This window comes from Theropithecus gelada, chromosome 10, assembly GCF_003255815.1.
Source record: "Theropithecus gelada isolate Dixy chromosome 10, Tgel_1.0, whole genome shotgun sequence".
In the NCBI taxonomy this organism is placed as follows: Eukaryota; Metazoa; Chordata; class Mammalia; order Primates; family Cercopithecidae; genus Theropithecus; species Theropithecus gelada.
The window spans coordinates 11,587,990-11,602,200 of NC_037678.1; the positions used below are offsets into that span (position 1 = coordinate 11,587,990).

At 51.6% G+C, this 14,211-nt stretch overlaps 1 protein-coding gene across 1 annotated transcript in view; it reads right to left on the bottom strand.

Moving 5' to 3' along the window:
* Nucleotides 1-10,208: 10,208 nt before the first annotated feature.
* Nucleotides 10,209-14,211, bottom strand: part of LOC112632747 (DNA dC->dU-editing enzyme APOBEC-3A-like) — a 37,649-nt gene continuing 33,646 nt past the window's right edge. The window contains exons 3-6 of the mRNA XM_025398715.1: nt 12,241-12,394; nt 11,355-11,649; nt 10,827-10,942; nt 10,209-10,545 (exon numbers count right to left, since the gene is read on the bottom strand). Coding sequence (XP_025254500.1) covers nt 10,531-10,545; nt 10,827-10,942; nt 11,355-11,649; nt 12,241-12,394 — 580 coding nt within the window. The 3' untranslated portion in view covers nt 10,209-10,530. The remainder of the gene's footprint in view (nt 10,546-10,826; nt 10,943-11,354; nt 11,650-12,240; nt 12,395-14,211) is intronic.

Consider the following 14,211-nt stretch of genomic DNA (forward strand, 5'->3'; position numbering starts at 1 on the left):
ATTTAATGCCTTTTTAGTCAGGGATTCTTCAGATCCTGGGCTGCCACGTCTCTTTGATTGAAGTTACTCATGAATTATAGTTTTTTAAAAATTGTGTTCTATTTTTGCCCAGTTGTAGCATCAGGGTTGTGATAATCCTGGGTCATGATTTGGGAAGCTTCCCATCATTTTCTTTTCTCTGGAGTAGTTTCTGTAATGTGGAATGATTTGTTCATTGACAATTTGGTATAAATTGCCAGTAAAACCATCAAGGCCTGAGGTTAGGTAAGGATTGGTTACCTTTTCAGTGTCCTCATTGGTGATCGACCTCATTGAGTGATTTTTTTTTTTTCATTTTGAGTCAGTTTTGGTGATTCTTACTTTTACACCTTTTTTTTCTGTCTTTTTTTTTCTTCCTTTTTGTGGAGAACAGGGTCTCGCTATATTGCCCAGGCAGGTCTCCAACTCCTGGGTTCAAGCTGTCCTCCTGCCTCTGGCCTCCCTGAGAGCTGGGATTACAGGCGTGAGCCACCGCACCCAGCGTGATTCTTACTTTTATGGAATATTTATGTAAGTGTGCTAGAAGGCCAAGCAAGACTTTTCCATCTGCCCTAGAATGGGTGACCGGGAGTTAAAACCATGGTCAAAGAGAGATTATGGACCTAACATCCTGAAGAAAGCTTCAGATGGGTCAGGGTCAGACAGACACACCAGAGAAAGGCTCTGGCAAGGTTTGTGAAGAGGGTTTCAGCTTTGGCCGGGAGACCTCAGCAATAAGCAACAAGCAACGGCCGGGAATAAAGAGGGCGTGGGAAACGGAGTGTGTAGAAAAACACAAACTCAAGCCGTATTTTTCCTCTGTTCTCGCACCAACACAACAACAATCAACACAGAAGACTTCTGTGACCAAATGTGGGGGATTTCTTCCCACCAACAGATAAGCAATCCATTCTTCAGCAGACACCAGCCGGTGTCCTCTCAGTCACATCCAGCACTACCTTGAGATGGTGTCAGCTCTCACAGGTTGAGGGCACAGTCCCCAGAACTGCCCCTGCTTTAGACACCAGTAGAAACCCCAGACCCCTGGAGTGTCTGACCAACAGGTTTCAAGTTGAGGTTCCCATGACCCACTCTTTGGGTTCAGTTCATTTGCTAGAGCACTACTCCAGAGGCTGCGGTAGGAGAATTGCTTGAATCCAGGAGGCAGAGGTTTCAGTGAGCTGCGATCGTGCCACTGCACTTCAGCCTGGGCAACAGAGCGAGACTCCGTCTCAAAGAAAAAAAGAAAAAAAAGATCAATGAGTTCTAAGTGTGCCTAATTCACACTATGATTTTGTCTTTCACATATGAATGATTTAGGAGCAATAACATGTTACTATAGCAAGAACAGGAATCTAGCTCAAATACTGACACCACGGTGTCTAGCAGCACAGCCTACCCTGAACTCATTGGAAATCAATATCCATTTGTCCCTTAAAATATTTTAAGTAATTTTGGAGAGATGTAGGAGAATAATGCTTTTTTCTTTTTTTCTTTTTTTTTGAGACAGAGTTTCAGTGTTGTCACCCAGGCTGGGGTGCAATGGCACGATCTTGGCTCACTGCAACCTCCCACTCTGAGGCTCAAGCAATTCTCCTGTCTCAGCCTTCTGAGTAGCTGAGATTACAGGTGTGTGCCACCACGCCCAGCTAATCTTTGTATTTTTAGTAGAGATGGGGTTTCACCATGTTGGCCAGGCTGGTCTCCAACTCCTGACCTCAAGTGATATGCCCATCTTGGCCTCCCAGAGGGCTGGGATTACAGGTGTGAGCCACCGAGCCCAGCAGAGAATAATGCTTTTTAAACATTTTTAAAATTTTTTAAATTTTAATTAATTAAATTTAATGTTTTAATTTTTTAGAGACAGGATCTTGCTCTGTTGCCCAGTCTAGACTGCAGTGATGGCTCACTGCAACCTCAAACTCCCCGGCTCAAGCAATCCTCCCAACTTTGCCTCTTTTTTTTTTTTTTTTTTTTTTTGAGGTGGAGTCTCGCTCTGTTGCCCAGGCTGGAGTGCAGTGGCATGATCTCAGCTCACTGCAAGCTCCCCTTCCCAGGTTCACGCCATTCTCCTGCCTCAGCCTCCCGAGTAGCTGGGACTACAGGCACCCACCGCCACGCCCTGCTAATTTTTGTTTTTTGTTTTTTTGTTTTTTTTAGTAGAGATGGGTTTCACCGTGTTAGCCAGGATGGTCTCGATCTCCTGACCTTGTGATCCACCCACCTCAGCCTCCCAAAGTGCTGGGCTTACAGGTGTGAGCCTCCGTGCCCAGCTCCAACTTTGCCTCTTAAAATGCTTGAATTACAGGCATGAGCCACTGTACCCTTCCACAGTAATGCTTTTTAGGGGTGTATTAGTTGGGGTTCAGCCAATAAACAGAACCACTAAGATGTATATATTTCGTTTACTAATTTTAAAACATACGAATCTGACCTTACCCAGTTGCAGGCTGGTTAAGCAACCCCCATAAAGTGTTGTCTTCGCCGCCTCTGATGCTGGAGCTTGAAGTCTGCGGCGGGGTGGTGCAAGGGGCCGTCACAAAGGGATGAGGGACACTAGGTGTGGGAGAGTAAGAACCAGCTGGAACCCACAGGTCTGAGCTGTGGAGCCCATGAGGAGAGACAGAACCCATGTCATCGTTCCTGCCTCTGACTTTAATTGTGTCCTACTGGGGCCAAGACACACACTTGGCTCAGGATCAGAGACACTCAGGGACCATCTAGGACCACTCCTGGCAGCTGCAGGCCCAGGTGCTGCTTCACACCAAGGAGACGTGAGCATGCCAGAAAAGGGCTACTGCCTCGCTTCCTCCCAGCAGACTTGCCAGGGTGGTCTTTCTGTGGCTCACCACGAAATCTGACTACCGGGAACAGGGGGCATCCTGACTTGGTGCACACATTACAGAGCTTCCACAAGGGGGCAGAAGAGCTGCCCCCAAACCCTGAGAATTTGAATAGGATTGCATCAAATCTGTAGATTTCACTTTTTGTTTTTGAGATGGAGTCTGGCTCTGTCACCCAAGCTGAAGTGCAGTGACTTGATCTCGGCTCACTGCAACCTCCACCTCCCGGGTTTAAGCAATTCTTCTGCCTCAGCCTCCCGAGTAGCTAGGATTGCAGGCACACACTACCATGCCTGGCTAATTTTTTGTATTTTTAGTAGAGACCAGGTTTCACCATGTTGGCCAGGGTCTCAAATTCTTGATCTCAAGTGATCTGCCTCAGCCTCCCAAAGTGCTGAGATTACAGGCATGAGCAACCGCACTCGGCCGATTTAACCTCTTGATATTAAGTTTTTCAATCCCAAAACATGGTGTATCTCACCATTGATTTAGGTATTTTTAAAAACTGTCTCTTAGTAGAGTTTTGTAGTTTTCCGTGTATGGGTCTTATGCAACTTTAAATTTTTTTTTTTTTTTTGAGATACAGTCTTGCCCTGTCACCCAGACTGGAGTGCAGTGGCTCAATCACAGCTCACTGCAATCTTGAGCTCCCCAGGCTCAGGTGATCCTCTTGTCTCAGCCTCCCAAGTAGTTGGGACTACAGGTGCACACCTCCACATCCAGCTAATTTTTGTATTTTTTGTAGAGACAGGGTTTCACTATGTTGCCCAGGCTGGTCTTCAACTCTTAGGCTTAAGCAATCCACCCACCTTGGCCTCCCAAAGTGCTGGGATTACATGCGTGAGCCACTGCACCTTGCCTGCAAGAAGATTTTTTTTTGAGACGGAGTCTCACTCTGTCGCCCAGGCTGGAGTGCAGTGGCACAATCTCAGTTCACTGCAACCTCCACCTCCCGGGTTCAAGCAGTTCTCCTGCCTCAGCCTCCCGAGTAACTGGGACTACAGGCGCATGCCGCTACGCCCAGTTAATGTCCATATTTTTAGTAGAGATGGGGTTTCACCATGTTAGTCAGACTGATCTCAAACTCCTGACCTTAGGTGATTCACCTGCCTCCCCTCCCAAAGTGCTGGGATTACTGGCATCATCCACTGTGCCCGACCATCAAGATGATTTTTAGCGCTCTGTTTACAGGGACAGATTTCCGGTGATAGATAACAACCAATATGCTAAATGGCTCACTATGGGCCAGGTGCTCTTTGTAATATATGTAGCTGTAATATGGATATGAACAAACTCATTTAAGCCTCACAGCCCACAATGAGGTCCCAGTGGCCCCCAACTCCCTCGCTCCCCCTTCGTCCTCCTCCACTCTGCCATGGTCATCACACCCAAAGCCAAATGCCCATCAACAACAGCCTCCCGAGTAGCTGGGATTACAGGTGTTCACCTTCACACCTGGCCAATTTTTATATTTTTAATAGAGATGGAGTTTCACCATGTTGGCCAGGCTGGTCGTGAACTCCTGACCTCAAGTGATCCACCTGCCTCAGCCTCCCAAAATGCTGGGATTACAGGCAAAATTCTGGGATTAGTGCTCGGCCCTAAGATGCTATTTTAATAGCAAATACTTTCTACTTTTTATCATTGAGATGGTCATGTGGCTTTTCTCCTTTAATCTATTGATATAGTTGCAACATCTTTCTGTTTGACAAGTAGTATTGGCTTGTGGTTTGGATTCACTATCAAAAGAGACATGATAGTTTTCACCCAGTATGCATTTCCTTGGCTTTAAGAAAATATACAGGACAGATGGGACAATGCGTATAGCAGCACAGAGTGAAAGTCTCAGAACTCCCGTATGTAGCTTCTGAGGCCCCTTGTCACTCAAACACTTGGTCCTGAGGCTGAGGGAGTGTGGACCTGCCCAGCTCTGGGAAGCCATCAGCTCTGAGGCCTTCAGATTTAATGCCTTCTTTGTTTCTTTCTTTCTTCTTCTTCTTTTTTTTTTTTTCTGGAAACTGAGTCTTGCTCTATCACCCAGGCTGGAGTGTAGTGGTGCGATCTCAGCTCACGATAACCTCTGCCTCCTCGCTAGAACTCAGAAGGTGGAGGTTGCAGTGAGCCAAGATTGCACCATTGCACTCCAGCCTGGGAAACAGAGCGAGACTCCATTTCAAGAAAACAAAGCAAAACAACAAAAATTCTATATTTAAAATTTAATTAACTTTTTTTTTTTTCAGATGAGTCTCGCTCTGTCTCCCAGGCTGGAGTGCAGTGGCACGATCTTGGCTCACTGCAAGCTCCGCCTCCCGGGTTCAAGACATTCTGCTGCCTCAGCCTCTCAAGTAGCTGGGATTATAGGCATGTGCCACCATGCCCGGCTAATTTTTGTATTTTTCAGTAGAGACGGGAATTTCACTATGTTGGCCAGGCTGGTCTCGAACTCCTGACCTCAAGCGATCTGCCCGCCTCAGCCTCCCAAAGAGCTGAGATTACAGGCGTGAGCCACTCTGTCCAGCCCAGATTTTTTTTTTTTTAAATGGAACATTGTATCTGAACTAAGGAAGTTGCATGTAAAGTTAGGTAAATGGTAAAATACAAAAAAGAAAGAAAGAATCTTTGTAACTGATTTCAAGACTTGTTTCAATTGTCTCAGCCAGGTTTGAACACCTGGATAGAGACCTACCTGGCTGGATCAACCCCAGCTCTGCTTTGCAACCTCTAACTGCAATAGTCAGTTTCCTCATCTGAACAGAGAAGGTGAAAATGATGGCGCCTCACTGTAGGGCTGGACACAAGGGTTCAGTGAGCCGCTCCCCTTCAGGCATAAGGAACAGAGCCTGGTGGGTGGTCAGCACTCAGTAGATGTTGCTTATTTCTGCTTCTGAGTTGTTAAAATTTACAGCGAGGGGAGTCATAACACCCAGTGCCAGCTCCCAGTTTGGGGCTATGCACACTCAAGGACCGTAGCACTCGACAAACATGGGCTGACAGCCTGTGTGTCCTCCCAAAGGCAGAAACAGCAGAGCTTAGGAACAGGGGAGGAAGGGCTGGGAGCACCAAGGGTGACTGCAGAGTCCAGCCCGGGAGACTGGGAGTGTCCAGCTGAAGAATCCAATTTGGTGGCATAAGTGACCAACATTGAGACTCGGGACCCAGCCAGAGGGAGGACAGGGCCAGAGCAGAAGGCCCAGGGAGAGGAGGTTCCGTCCCGCTGGGAGGAGGATGTTCACAGTCACAGGAGCCCCCAGAGGAGGGGGTCAGAGTAGAAAAGTGACCACAGCGTGCACGGCCTTGGCCTGGCCTCTGTATTTCTTCTCCTTGAGTTCTGTTTCTCTTATCTTTACCATTTGAGGCCTCACCTGGCATGATGCTCTTCAGGGTCTCTGTCCATGGAGCACCCGTCCAGAAGGCAGAACTGGGGGAGCTGGCCCCACCGTTCTCTGGTTCCAGCACATGGGAGGTGCAGATCTGGGCTCTGCCCAGAAGCCACAAAAGCCCATCTGATACTAGCCTTGGTGTCCTGGACTGGGACGGACTCACGTACATCCCTGCAGCCTTAGGGCAGGTCATCCAGGTGACGCCACTCTGGGTGGCAAAGACAAAACTCAAAAAGGACGGGCAGGCCGGGCGTGGTGGCTCATGCTTGTAATCCCAGCACTCTGGGAGGCCGAGGTGGGCAGATCACTTGAAGTCAGGAGTTTGAGACCAGCCTGGCCAACAAGGTGAAACCCAGTCTCTACCAAAAATATAAAATATTAGCTGGGTGTGGTGGCACCCACCTGTAATCCCAGCTACTCAGGAGGCTGACACAGGAAAGTCACTTGAACCCAGGAGGCCGAGGTGGCAGTGAGCTGAGATGGCACCGCTGCACTCCAACCTGAGTGACAGAGCAAGACTCCGTCTCAAAAAAGACAAAAAACAAAAACTAAGACAAGCAGGGGCAGGTGCAGGCCAGCCCCATCCCCGTGTTTCCCAGCACCTGGCCCAGGTTCTGTAGGTCACAGACTCCTGGGTGTCTAAGCGGAGCTGCAGGGTCTTCTCCAGTGTGGCCTGGGGGTCCTGCGACCTGACTGTCACCGGACTCTGCTGAGGCGAGGGACGAAGGGTTATGCCACACGTCTCTGCTGCACGCTCGCCCTCTAGAGGGTGTGACCTGAACAGCACACTTGAGAAGTCACATTTTTCTCACCTGCTTACAGTTGACGAGGGGGTCTGTTAAGGAAAAGCAGGCTGGGTGGCCACAGCAGGCTTTGGTAAAAAGGTTCTGTGTGCCCCAGAGCCTGGGTCCAGGCTCTATTCTGTTGTTACCGAGGGCTGCAGCAGGGTGTGCTGGGAGGCCAACATGGATGGGTTTACAAACCAGAAATGTTAGACTACACACAACAGTTTTGCATCTGTAAACCATTTCATCTGATGACAAACATGGCCTCAGACTCAAATGTTTACAGCACACTGGGGCAAAAATACTGTCTGGAGTTAAATTCTCAGTAGCAAATTGTACAAGCCAGAGAGCAGGGCAGCGTCTCCAGAGAGGAGAGAAGACAGGGTGGGTGGGGCCCCCCACCAGCACAGAGGGAGGCCGGGACACTCCCTGGCCAACGGTGGACAGGGGGAGCCACTGTCTGGGCTTCTGACTCCCACGAGCCAGCCCAGGGTAGGTTAGATGTGAGTGGGAATGATTTTACTCCAGCGCCTGGACCCAGGGTCTTCCATAACAGCCACAACCTGAAACAGCAGGGCGGGCTCCCCTGGGACTGCTGTGCCCCCCGCCAGTGCCACCACCCTGAACACCCACTTTCCTCTGGGCACTGGAGCCTGACTCTCTCAGGGCAGCAAAAACCCAGTGGGAACTGGCCCCTTCCTGGTCCTCTTGAGGTCAGGGCAGGGCAGAATTTGTGAGGACGGAGGGCAGGTCTCCCTGGGGGTGACTCTGGGCTCATGTCAGTGCTGCAGTCCTCAGGGTGACTGGGATAAGAGTGTGCACCGTCCCTGGGCCAGCTGGAGGGAAGAGATTGCGCCCTTTTCTGGGGACTGAAAGCCCCTCCCCATTTCGGGCTCTGCGACACTGAGGGAAAATGAAAGACCCCACATCCCGCTGGAGTTTCCACCAGAGCCCAGGACAAGTCCCCGGGGACAGGAAGGAGCTGGTTCCCCATGTGGGCGGCAGGGATGGGAGCAGGGAGAATGGCCTCCTTCACAGGTGCAGGCTTCACCCGAGATTCACCCTGGTCCCCTGTAAGTGGAGACCTAGCAGGGGTCCAGAATATTGAGGGACAGAGTAGGGCAGAGGGACCTGGGCAGGTGCTGGGCTGTGCAGCCCGGGTCACCCTGGGACCAGAATGGAGGTCCTGCTTGGGTCTGGAGTCCATGCTGCTGTGTACAAGGTCCTGGCTCTGCCACCACTGTGGGGCCCCGTCTCCCTACACCCCAGAGGGACCACAGGCTTTCTGTTCCCAGCCCAGGTCCCAGCAGTGTCATGGGGCTGTGTCCAGTCACCTCACCAGGACTCACAGGGCTCCCAGGTCATGGGCAAAGCTGTGAGTTGAGGCCCAGGGGGACAGGGAGCCTGGGCCCTTGGAAGGTGGGGTTCTGGGGGACGGGGGACAGGCCTCCCTGGGATCTGCCCTGTGACATGACTAACTGTGGGGTTCTTTCACCAGCTGAGCCCCTCTGGCTTCCCCTACACTGGTCCCTTTCCCAGAATGACTGCACGTTTTTCATCACTTGCTTCCAACAAGTGGAGTTCGGGCGGTTGTCAAACCCAGAGACACAAGCAAAGGGCAGCTTGGACAACCCGGTCCCTCCCACACCCGCCCCTGCGTGGGAAACACCGAAGTCCTCTGCTCAGGGCGGGGCTGGGGTGTGCCCCCCTGAGTACTCTGGGGCACCTGAAGGAGGTTTCTTTTTGTCCAGTCTCTGTCACTGTGTGTAGGTGCATGTGTTGTGTGTGCATGTGTTGTGTGTGTTGTGTTTATGTGTGTCTTGTGTGTGTTTGTGTGTTGTGTGTGTTGTGTTTGTGTGTGTGTTGTGTGTATGTGTGTCTTGTGCATGTTTGTGTGTTGTGTGCGTGTTTGTGTTGTGTGTTGTGTGTTGTGTACATGTGTTGTGTGTGTTTGTGTGTTGTGTATGTGTGTTGTGTGTGTGTTTGTGTGTTGTGTGTGTGTGTTGTGTGTGTTGTGTGTGTTGTGTACGTGTGTTGTGTGTGTGTTTGTGTGTTGTGTGTGTTTGTGTGTTGTGTGTTGTGTGTGTTGTGTGTATTGTGTGCGTGTTTGTGTGTGTGTGTTGTGTGTGTGTGTTTGTGTGTTTTGTGTGTGTGTGTGTGTGTTGTGTTGTGTGTGTTGTGTGTTGTGTGTGTGTCTAGGCCAGGGAAGCAGTGAGTTGTTTCTGCGCAGGAGCAGCTGCGTGTGAGGTCAGTTCTTGGTCTTTTACGTGGCTTCTGAGGACTTTCCAGAAATCGTGAGGTGGGAGCCGCCTGCTGTAATCAGGCACATAAGTCACACATCCCAGAGCTGGGAACCAGCACAGAAGGCCCAGGACAGACCCCAAGCTGAAGCCACAGCCGTGACACCTGCTGCCCTAGCCCTGGTGTCTCTGCCTCCAGAGCCTCCTGTCTCCAGGGCTCAGCTCCCCTCCCCTCTGTGGCTGGGCTCTGCCTCCTGGGCTGCTCCTCTCCCCAGCCCTCTCTCTGGGCCCGGCCTGGACACCTGCCCCCTTCCTGGGCTCCTTCCCCTGACTGGCCCTGTCCTGGGTCTCAGCCATGGCCTCCCCTGGGCTCCCTCTCTAGGGGGTGGAATCAGGAAGGGGTGGACACAGGGCTGCTCCGGAGGGCCCCTGCCTGCACCTGTGTGGTTCCTTTCCAACAGGGAGACTGGCTGCTGGCTGTCCTCTTACTGCTGGGCCTGTCCCTTCCAATCAGCGCCCGGGGCTCTGTGAGTGAGGGTGGGGTCTGCATTTAGGTTCCTCTCCTGTGAGGTTTAGCTGAGTTTTCTGGCTCCAGAGAGATGTCGTGTGACCTTTGCCCCGCTACAGGTCCACTACACAAGCAAAGACATCTACACATTTGCTAACTTTTTGTTGTTGTTGTTGTTGTTGTTGTTTTTTGAGACACAGTCTTGCTCTGCCGCCCACATTGGTGTGCAGTGGCGTGATCTCAGCTCACTGCAAGCTCTGCCTCCCGGGTTCACGCCATCCTCCGGTTCACGCCATCCTCCGGTTCACACCATCCTCCTGCCTCAGCCTTCTAAGTAGCTGGGACTACAGGCGCCCGCTACCACGCCCGGCTAATTTTTTGTGTTTGCTAGTGTTTATGTAAGCACTTGCAATTCATGATACAATTGCTGAGCCAAAGCATTATGGAAGATTCTTAATGTTTTATTAGTCTAGATACAAAGCCAATTAATCATTTCATTAATAAATTAAAAACAATTCTGAGAATATTGAGCACAATCTTACTATTATATACTTAGAACATAAGAGAAATTTTCAATTAAAATTAATTCACTCTGATTTTTAAAAAATCTACTTGGTCAGGAACGCCTTGCTTCGCTGGTGTCTGTGAGCGGCTGGAGATGGTGGTGAACGGCCTGTTTGCATTTCTTGGAAGAAGATCTTTTATTCTGTGGCTCAACCCAGGTCTCTGCCTTCCTTAGAGACTGAGGCCCATCCTTCAGTTTCCCTGATTCTGGAAGAGCAGTGGAGTTGAATGGAGCAGGAGGTGAGATAGTGGAAAGAGGGCACAGGGAGGAGGCCTGGGGACAGTGACAATGATAGGAGAGGAGGGAGGGATGCGGGAGGTTGGAGAGAGAGGGAGGCTGTGAGAAGGAAACGGAGGGACGGAGCTGGGCGCCCTGGGGGGAACAGGGAACCCAGAGGAGGCTCTGAGCAGAGGGGAAGGCAAGGCCCAGGGGAGAGGGGAGGAGGGGGAGGCCGATGGGGCATCAGGCAGAGGGAGGAAGCCGTCACCTGGAGAATGGCCCGAAGCCTCTCACTCAGGGCTTGGCTGTGTTCATCCAGTCCATCCCAGGGCTGGAAGGGACATCCCTGGCGGTCCACAAAGGTGTCCCAGCAGTACTCAAATTCTGAAAAGGGACAGGGGAGATAAGTCACGCTGCGGCTGTGGGGACAGGGTGGCACCAAGAGCCCGTGACTCTCAGGACAGACGTCCCACATCCTGGTTTCGGTCCCTCCTTTCCCTCTCCCTCCCCTAGGGACTGAGCTCCTTCATCAGGCATTTCCCACTGGGATCTGGGCCAGCCCAGTTCTCATTCTTTCGGGAAGCCCCAAGTTCTGCTTCCACTTCCAGCCACCCTCCCTGCCCTCCCCGGGCCCACATCTCCTGGCCTGGCCTCTCTCTTCCCATAGACCCCAAAGTCGGGTCCCAGAGTGCAGCCATCGTCTCTGCAGGCAGCAGACCAAGGCCTTTCTCCTTTTCTTCCCAGAGACCTCTCCTGCCCCCACCCACCCCACCCCACCCAAACCTTCCATTCTTACCCTTGTGGGTCATGATGAAGACTTGGGCCCCAGCATCCCGCAGCATTCGCAGTGCCTCCTGATACAGGGGGTCGTAATCATAGATGCGGGCAGCGAAGATGCGCAGTCTCACGTGTGTGTTCTCCTGAAGGAACGCACGCACTTGCCCGGCACAGCCCCAGCTGAAGCAGGGGCTCCAGGAGATGAACCAAGTGACACTGTACGTCTGGGCCGGGTCCAACTGCCAAGAAGAAACCTGGTCCAGGAAGCACAGCTCCACGTGGCAGCCGTAATCACCATGGGGAAGATTCTTAGCCTAGAAAAGGAAACAGAGTGTGAGGTGATGTGTGGTGAACAGGGAAGGAGGGCCTGGATCAGGTGGGGCTGGGGAGGCGGGGGCCTCCAGCACAAAATTAGAGGAGTTGCCAAAACCCCAGTTACTAGGATGCATGATTTTCTCTGCAGTATTAAAAATATCAAGTGTTATGCAGAAATCCCAAGATAAGCAAAATATTGTCCATTAAATACAAACAGATCGGGAGCAATGAGGTTTGATTTCGCCCCAGCTCCGATATACATGTGACAGCACTCTCCTGTCAGTCTTTGTTAAAATCTTCAGTTTTATTCATTGTGGTCTATTTGCATTAAATTTGCATTTTAAAATATTGCATTAATTATTAAATTAAATTGCATTTTCTCTAATTACTGACTCAACCCAACTGGCCATGGAGAGTCACTGAAGCCAAAGTTTCCCCCCCCCAACCCCAGGGCCAAGCAGCAGCAGCTGCAGGAAGCACAGGTGACAGACACTCTGCAGGACACCACAGGTACCACAAAGAACCTTCTGCCCATGCATGTCCCTGGATTGGGAGGACCCTGCCTGGATGCAGGTGGCTGTGCTGGTCACCTGGTTGCATAGAAATCCCCAGTGCTGGTCCATCGGGACCCAGGTGCCATTGTCCAGGCGCTCCACCTCGTAGCACAAGTAGGTCTGGTGCCGTCCAAGGACCGAAAGGTCATTGTTAAAGTTGAAAGTGAACGTGTGTGGATCCATCAGGTGTCTGTGGACAAAGGTGGGGGAAACCAAAAGACCTAAGACTCCTCCTGGGACTGCCCCTTGCTCCTCTCTTGCACCCCCCAATCCTTCCCTGCTCCCCATATACTGAGACACCTGTCAGAGGAGGGGCTTCTACTCATTTTGTGGGGGCCACTGATCTTCTCTCTCTGACCCCTTCTGGGGGATTATCAGGAAGTCAGCACAGTCCTGGAGCCTGTTTAGGCCTTTTCAGGGCCTCCCCAGGGTCAGCTCAGTGTGTTCAGGCCCTCCGGGGAGGACCCTGCTCCTCTTCCTGAGGTAGAGCTGGGTCTCATTCCCTGGCCTCACCATGCACCCCCGTCCTGGCTCTGCTTACCCACAGCCCCTGCTGGAGATGGACCCGCTGGGGCTTCCTCCTGCCTGCAGAGTTAACTCCTACCACACCCAGCATCGGGGCAGGTATACTCCTGAGGGGGATCACTGGGGAAAGGAGCCTGGCAGGGACCTCTTTTCATATAATTCATAGCATTTTCCACATCCCTTAGGATGCCATGAGGTCTCCCAAACGTGTTTCTCAGGCCAGACGGGGCAGCTCAGGACTCCTGGGTTGGAAACACCAGCCCCACCTTGAAGGCCTCTCCCAGCCCCTCTCTACACATCCTGACATAACCAGAATTAGAAAAATCGGTGTTTGGAGGTAGCAGCAAAAGAAGAGAGAGAGGAAAGGAGAGGAGAGGAGAGGGAAAGAAAGAAAAGAAAGAAAAGAAAAGAAAAGAAATCAATCAATCAATCAATCAATCAATCAATCTCTGTTCGCCATCATTTTGAGGGACCTGGGTATGAATCTGGGCTCTACCACTCACTCACTTTGTGTTCCCAAGAAAAGGAAAGAAGGCTTCCTCAAAGAAAAGAGGTCCTACAAGCAACCCCCTTTCGTTAATATTAGGGAGAATGAGACGACACTGAACATAAAAGGGCTTAGGCCAAGTCCAGAGACATGGAACATTTGTAAGAAATAGCAGATGCTCATTTAAAGACAAGTGAGGAGGATCCCCTCTCCAACCATCTTCACTGGCTGGGGCACAGCACCATTACCCACTGGGATTTTCAGGCTCCCTGTGCACCTGCCCCAGGAGGGGGAAGACCTGGAATTGGCACCATAGGAGGGGAGACCAGCGCTGGGACCAAAACTGAGAACCTAGAGAGGGAAGCCCGGTCTAGAGAGAGGGTCAGGAGGAAAAGAGAGTCCCCTGGGGTTTGAGGGTGGGAGGTGAGTGCTCATCAGAAAAACTTGAAGAGAAGTTCTTGTCACCTTTTTAGCATGTGGGAACTGGAAACACTTGTGCTTCAGTCCTGAGTCCTGGCTGTTTCTGTGGCCAGCACTGCTGTAGGCCAGGCCTGCCCAAAACACAGATGGCTCCCTCCCCAAACACACTCTGAAAAGTCTCCTGCCTGGGCAGTGGGGGCTGCAGGGGTGGGTGGGACATGACAGGGTGGGTGGGAGGTCAGTGGCCCCTATGGGGGCGGCACGGTGAGGAGCAAGGGTTCACCATCCTGTGATGATGTGTCCTTGACATCAAGGAATCAGGGCAGTGGCGGGGGCGGCTCCACCATCCCAGCAGTGACTGGCCCAGACACAGTGCCGGACACCACAGCCCCCGCTTCCCACAGCAGCTGTTTCCCGATGACTGCCGGATGCACAGCTCCATGACAAGATTTTGGGAAAGGAAGTCAAGAGTGAGGGTGCTGGGCTCTAAGCAAGGCCTTTTGGGAAGAGACAAACCCCCTCCACCATCCGATCCCAGGAGAGTCAGGGAGGAAGATCTGGGCCACGGACTTAAA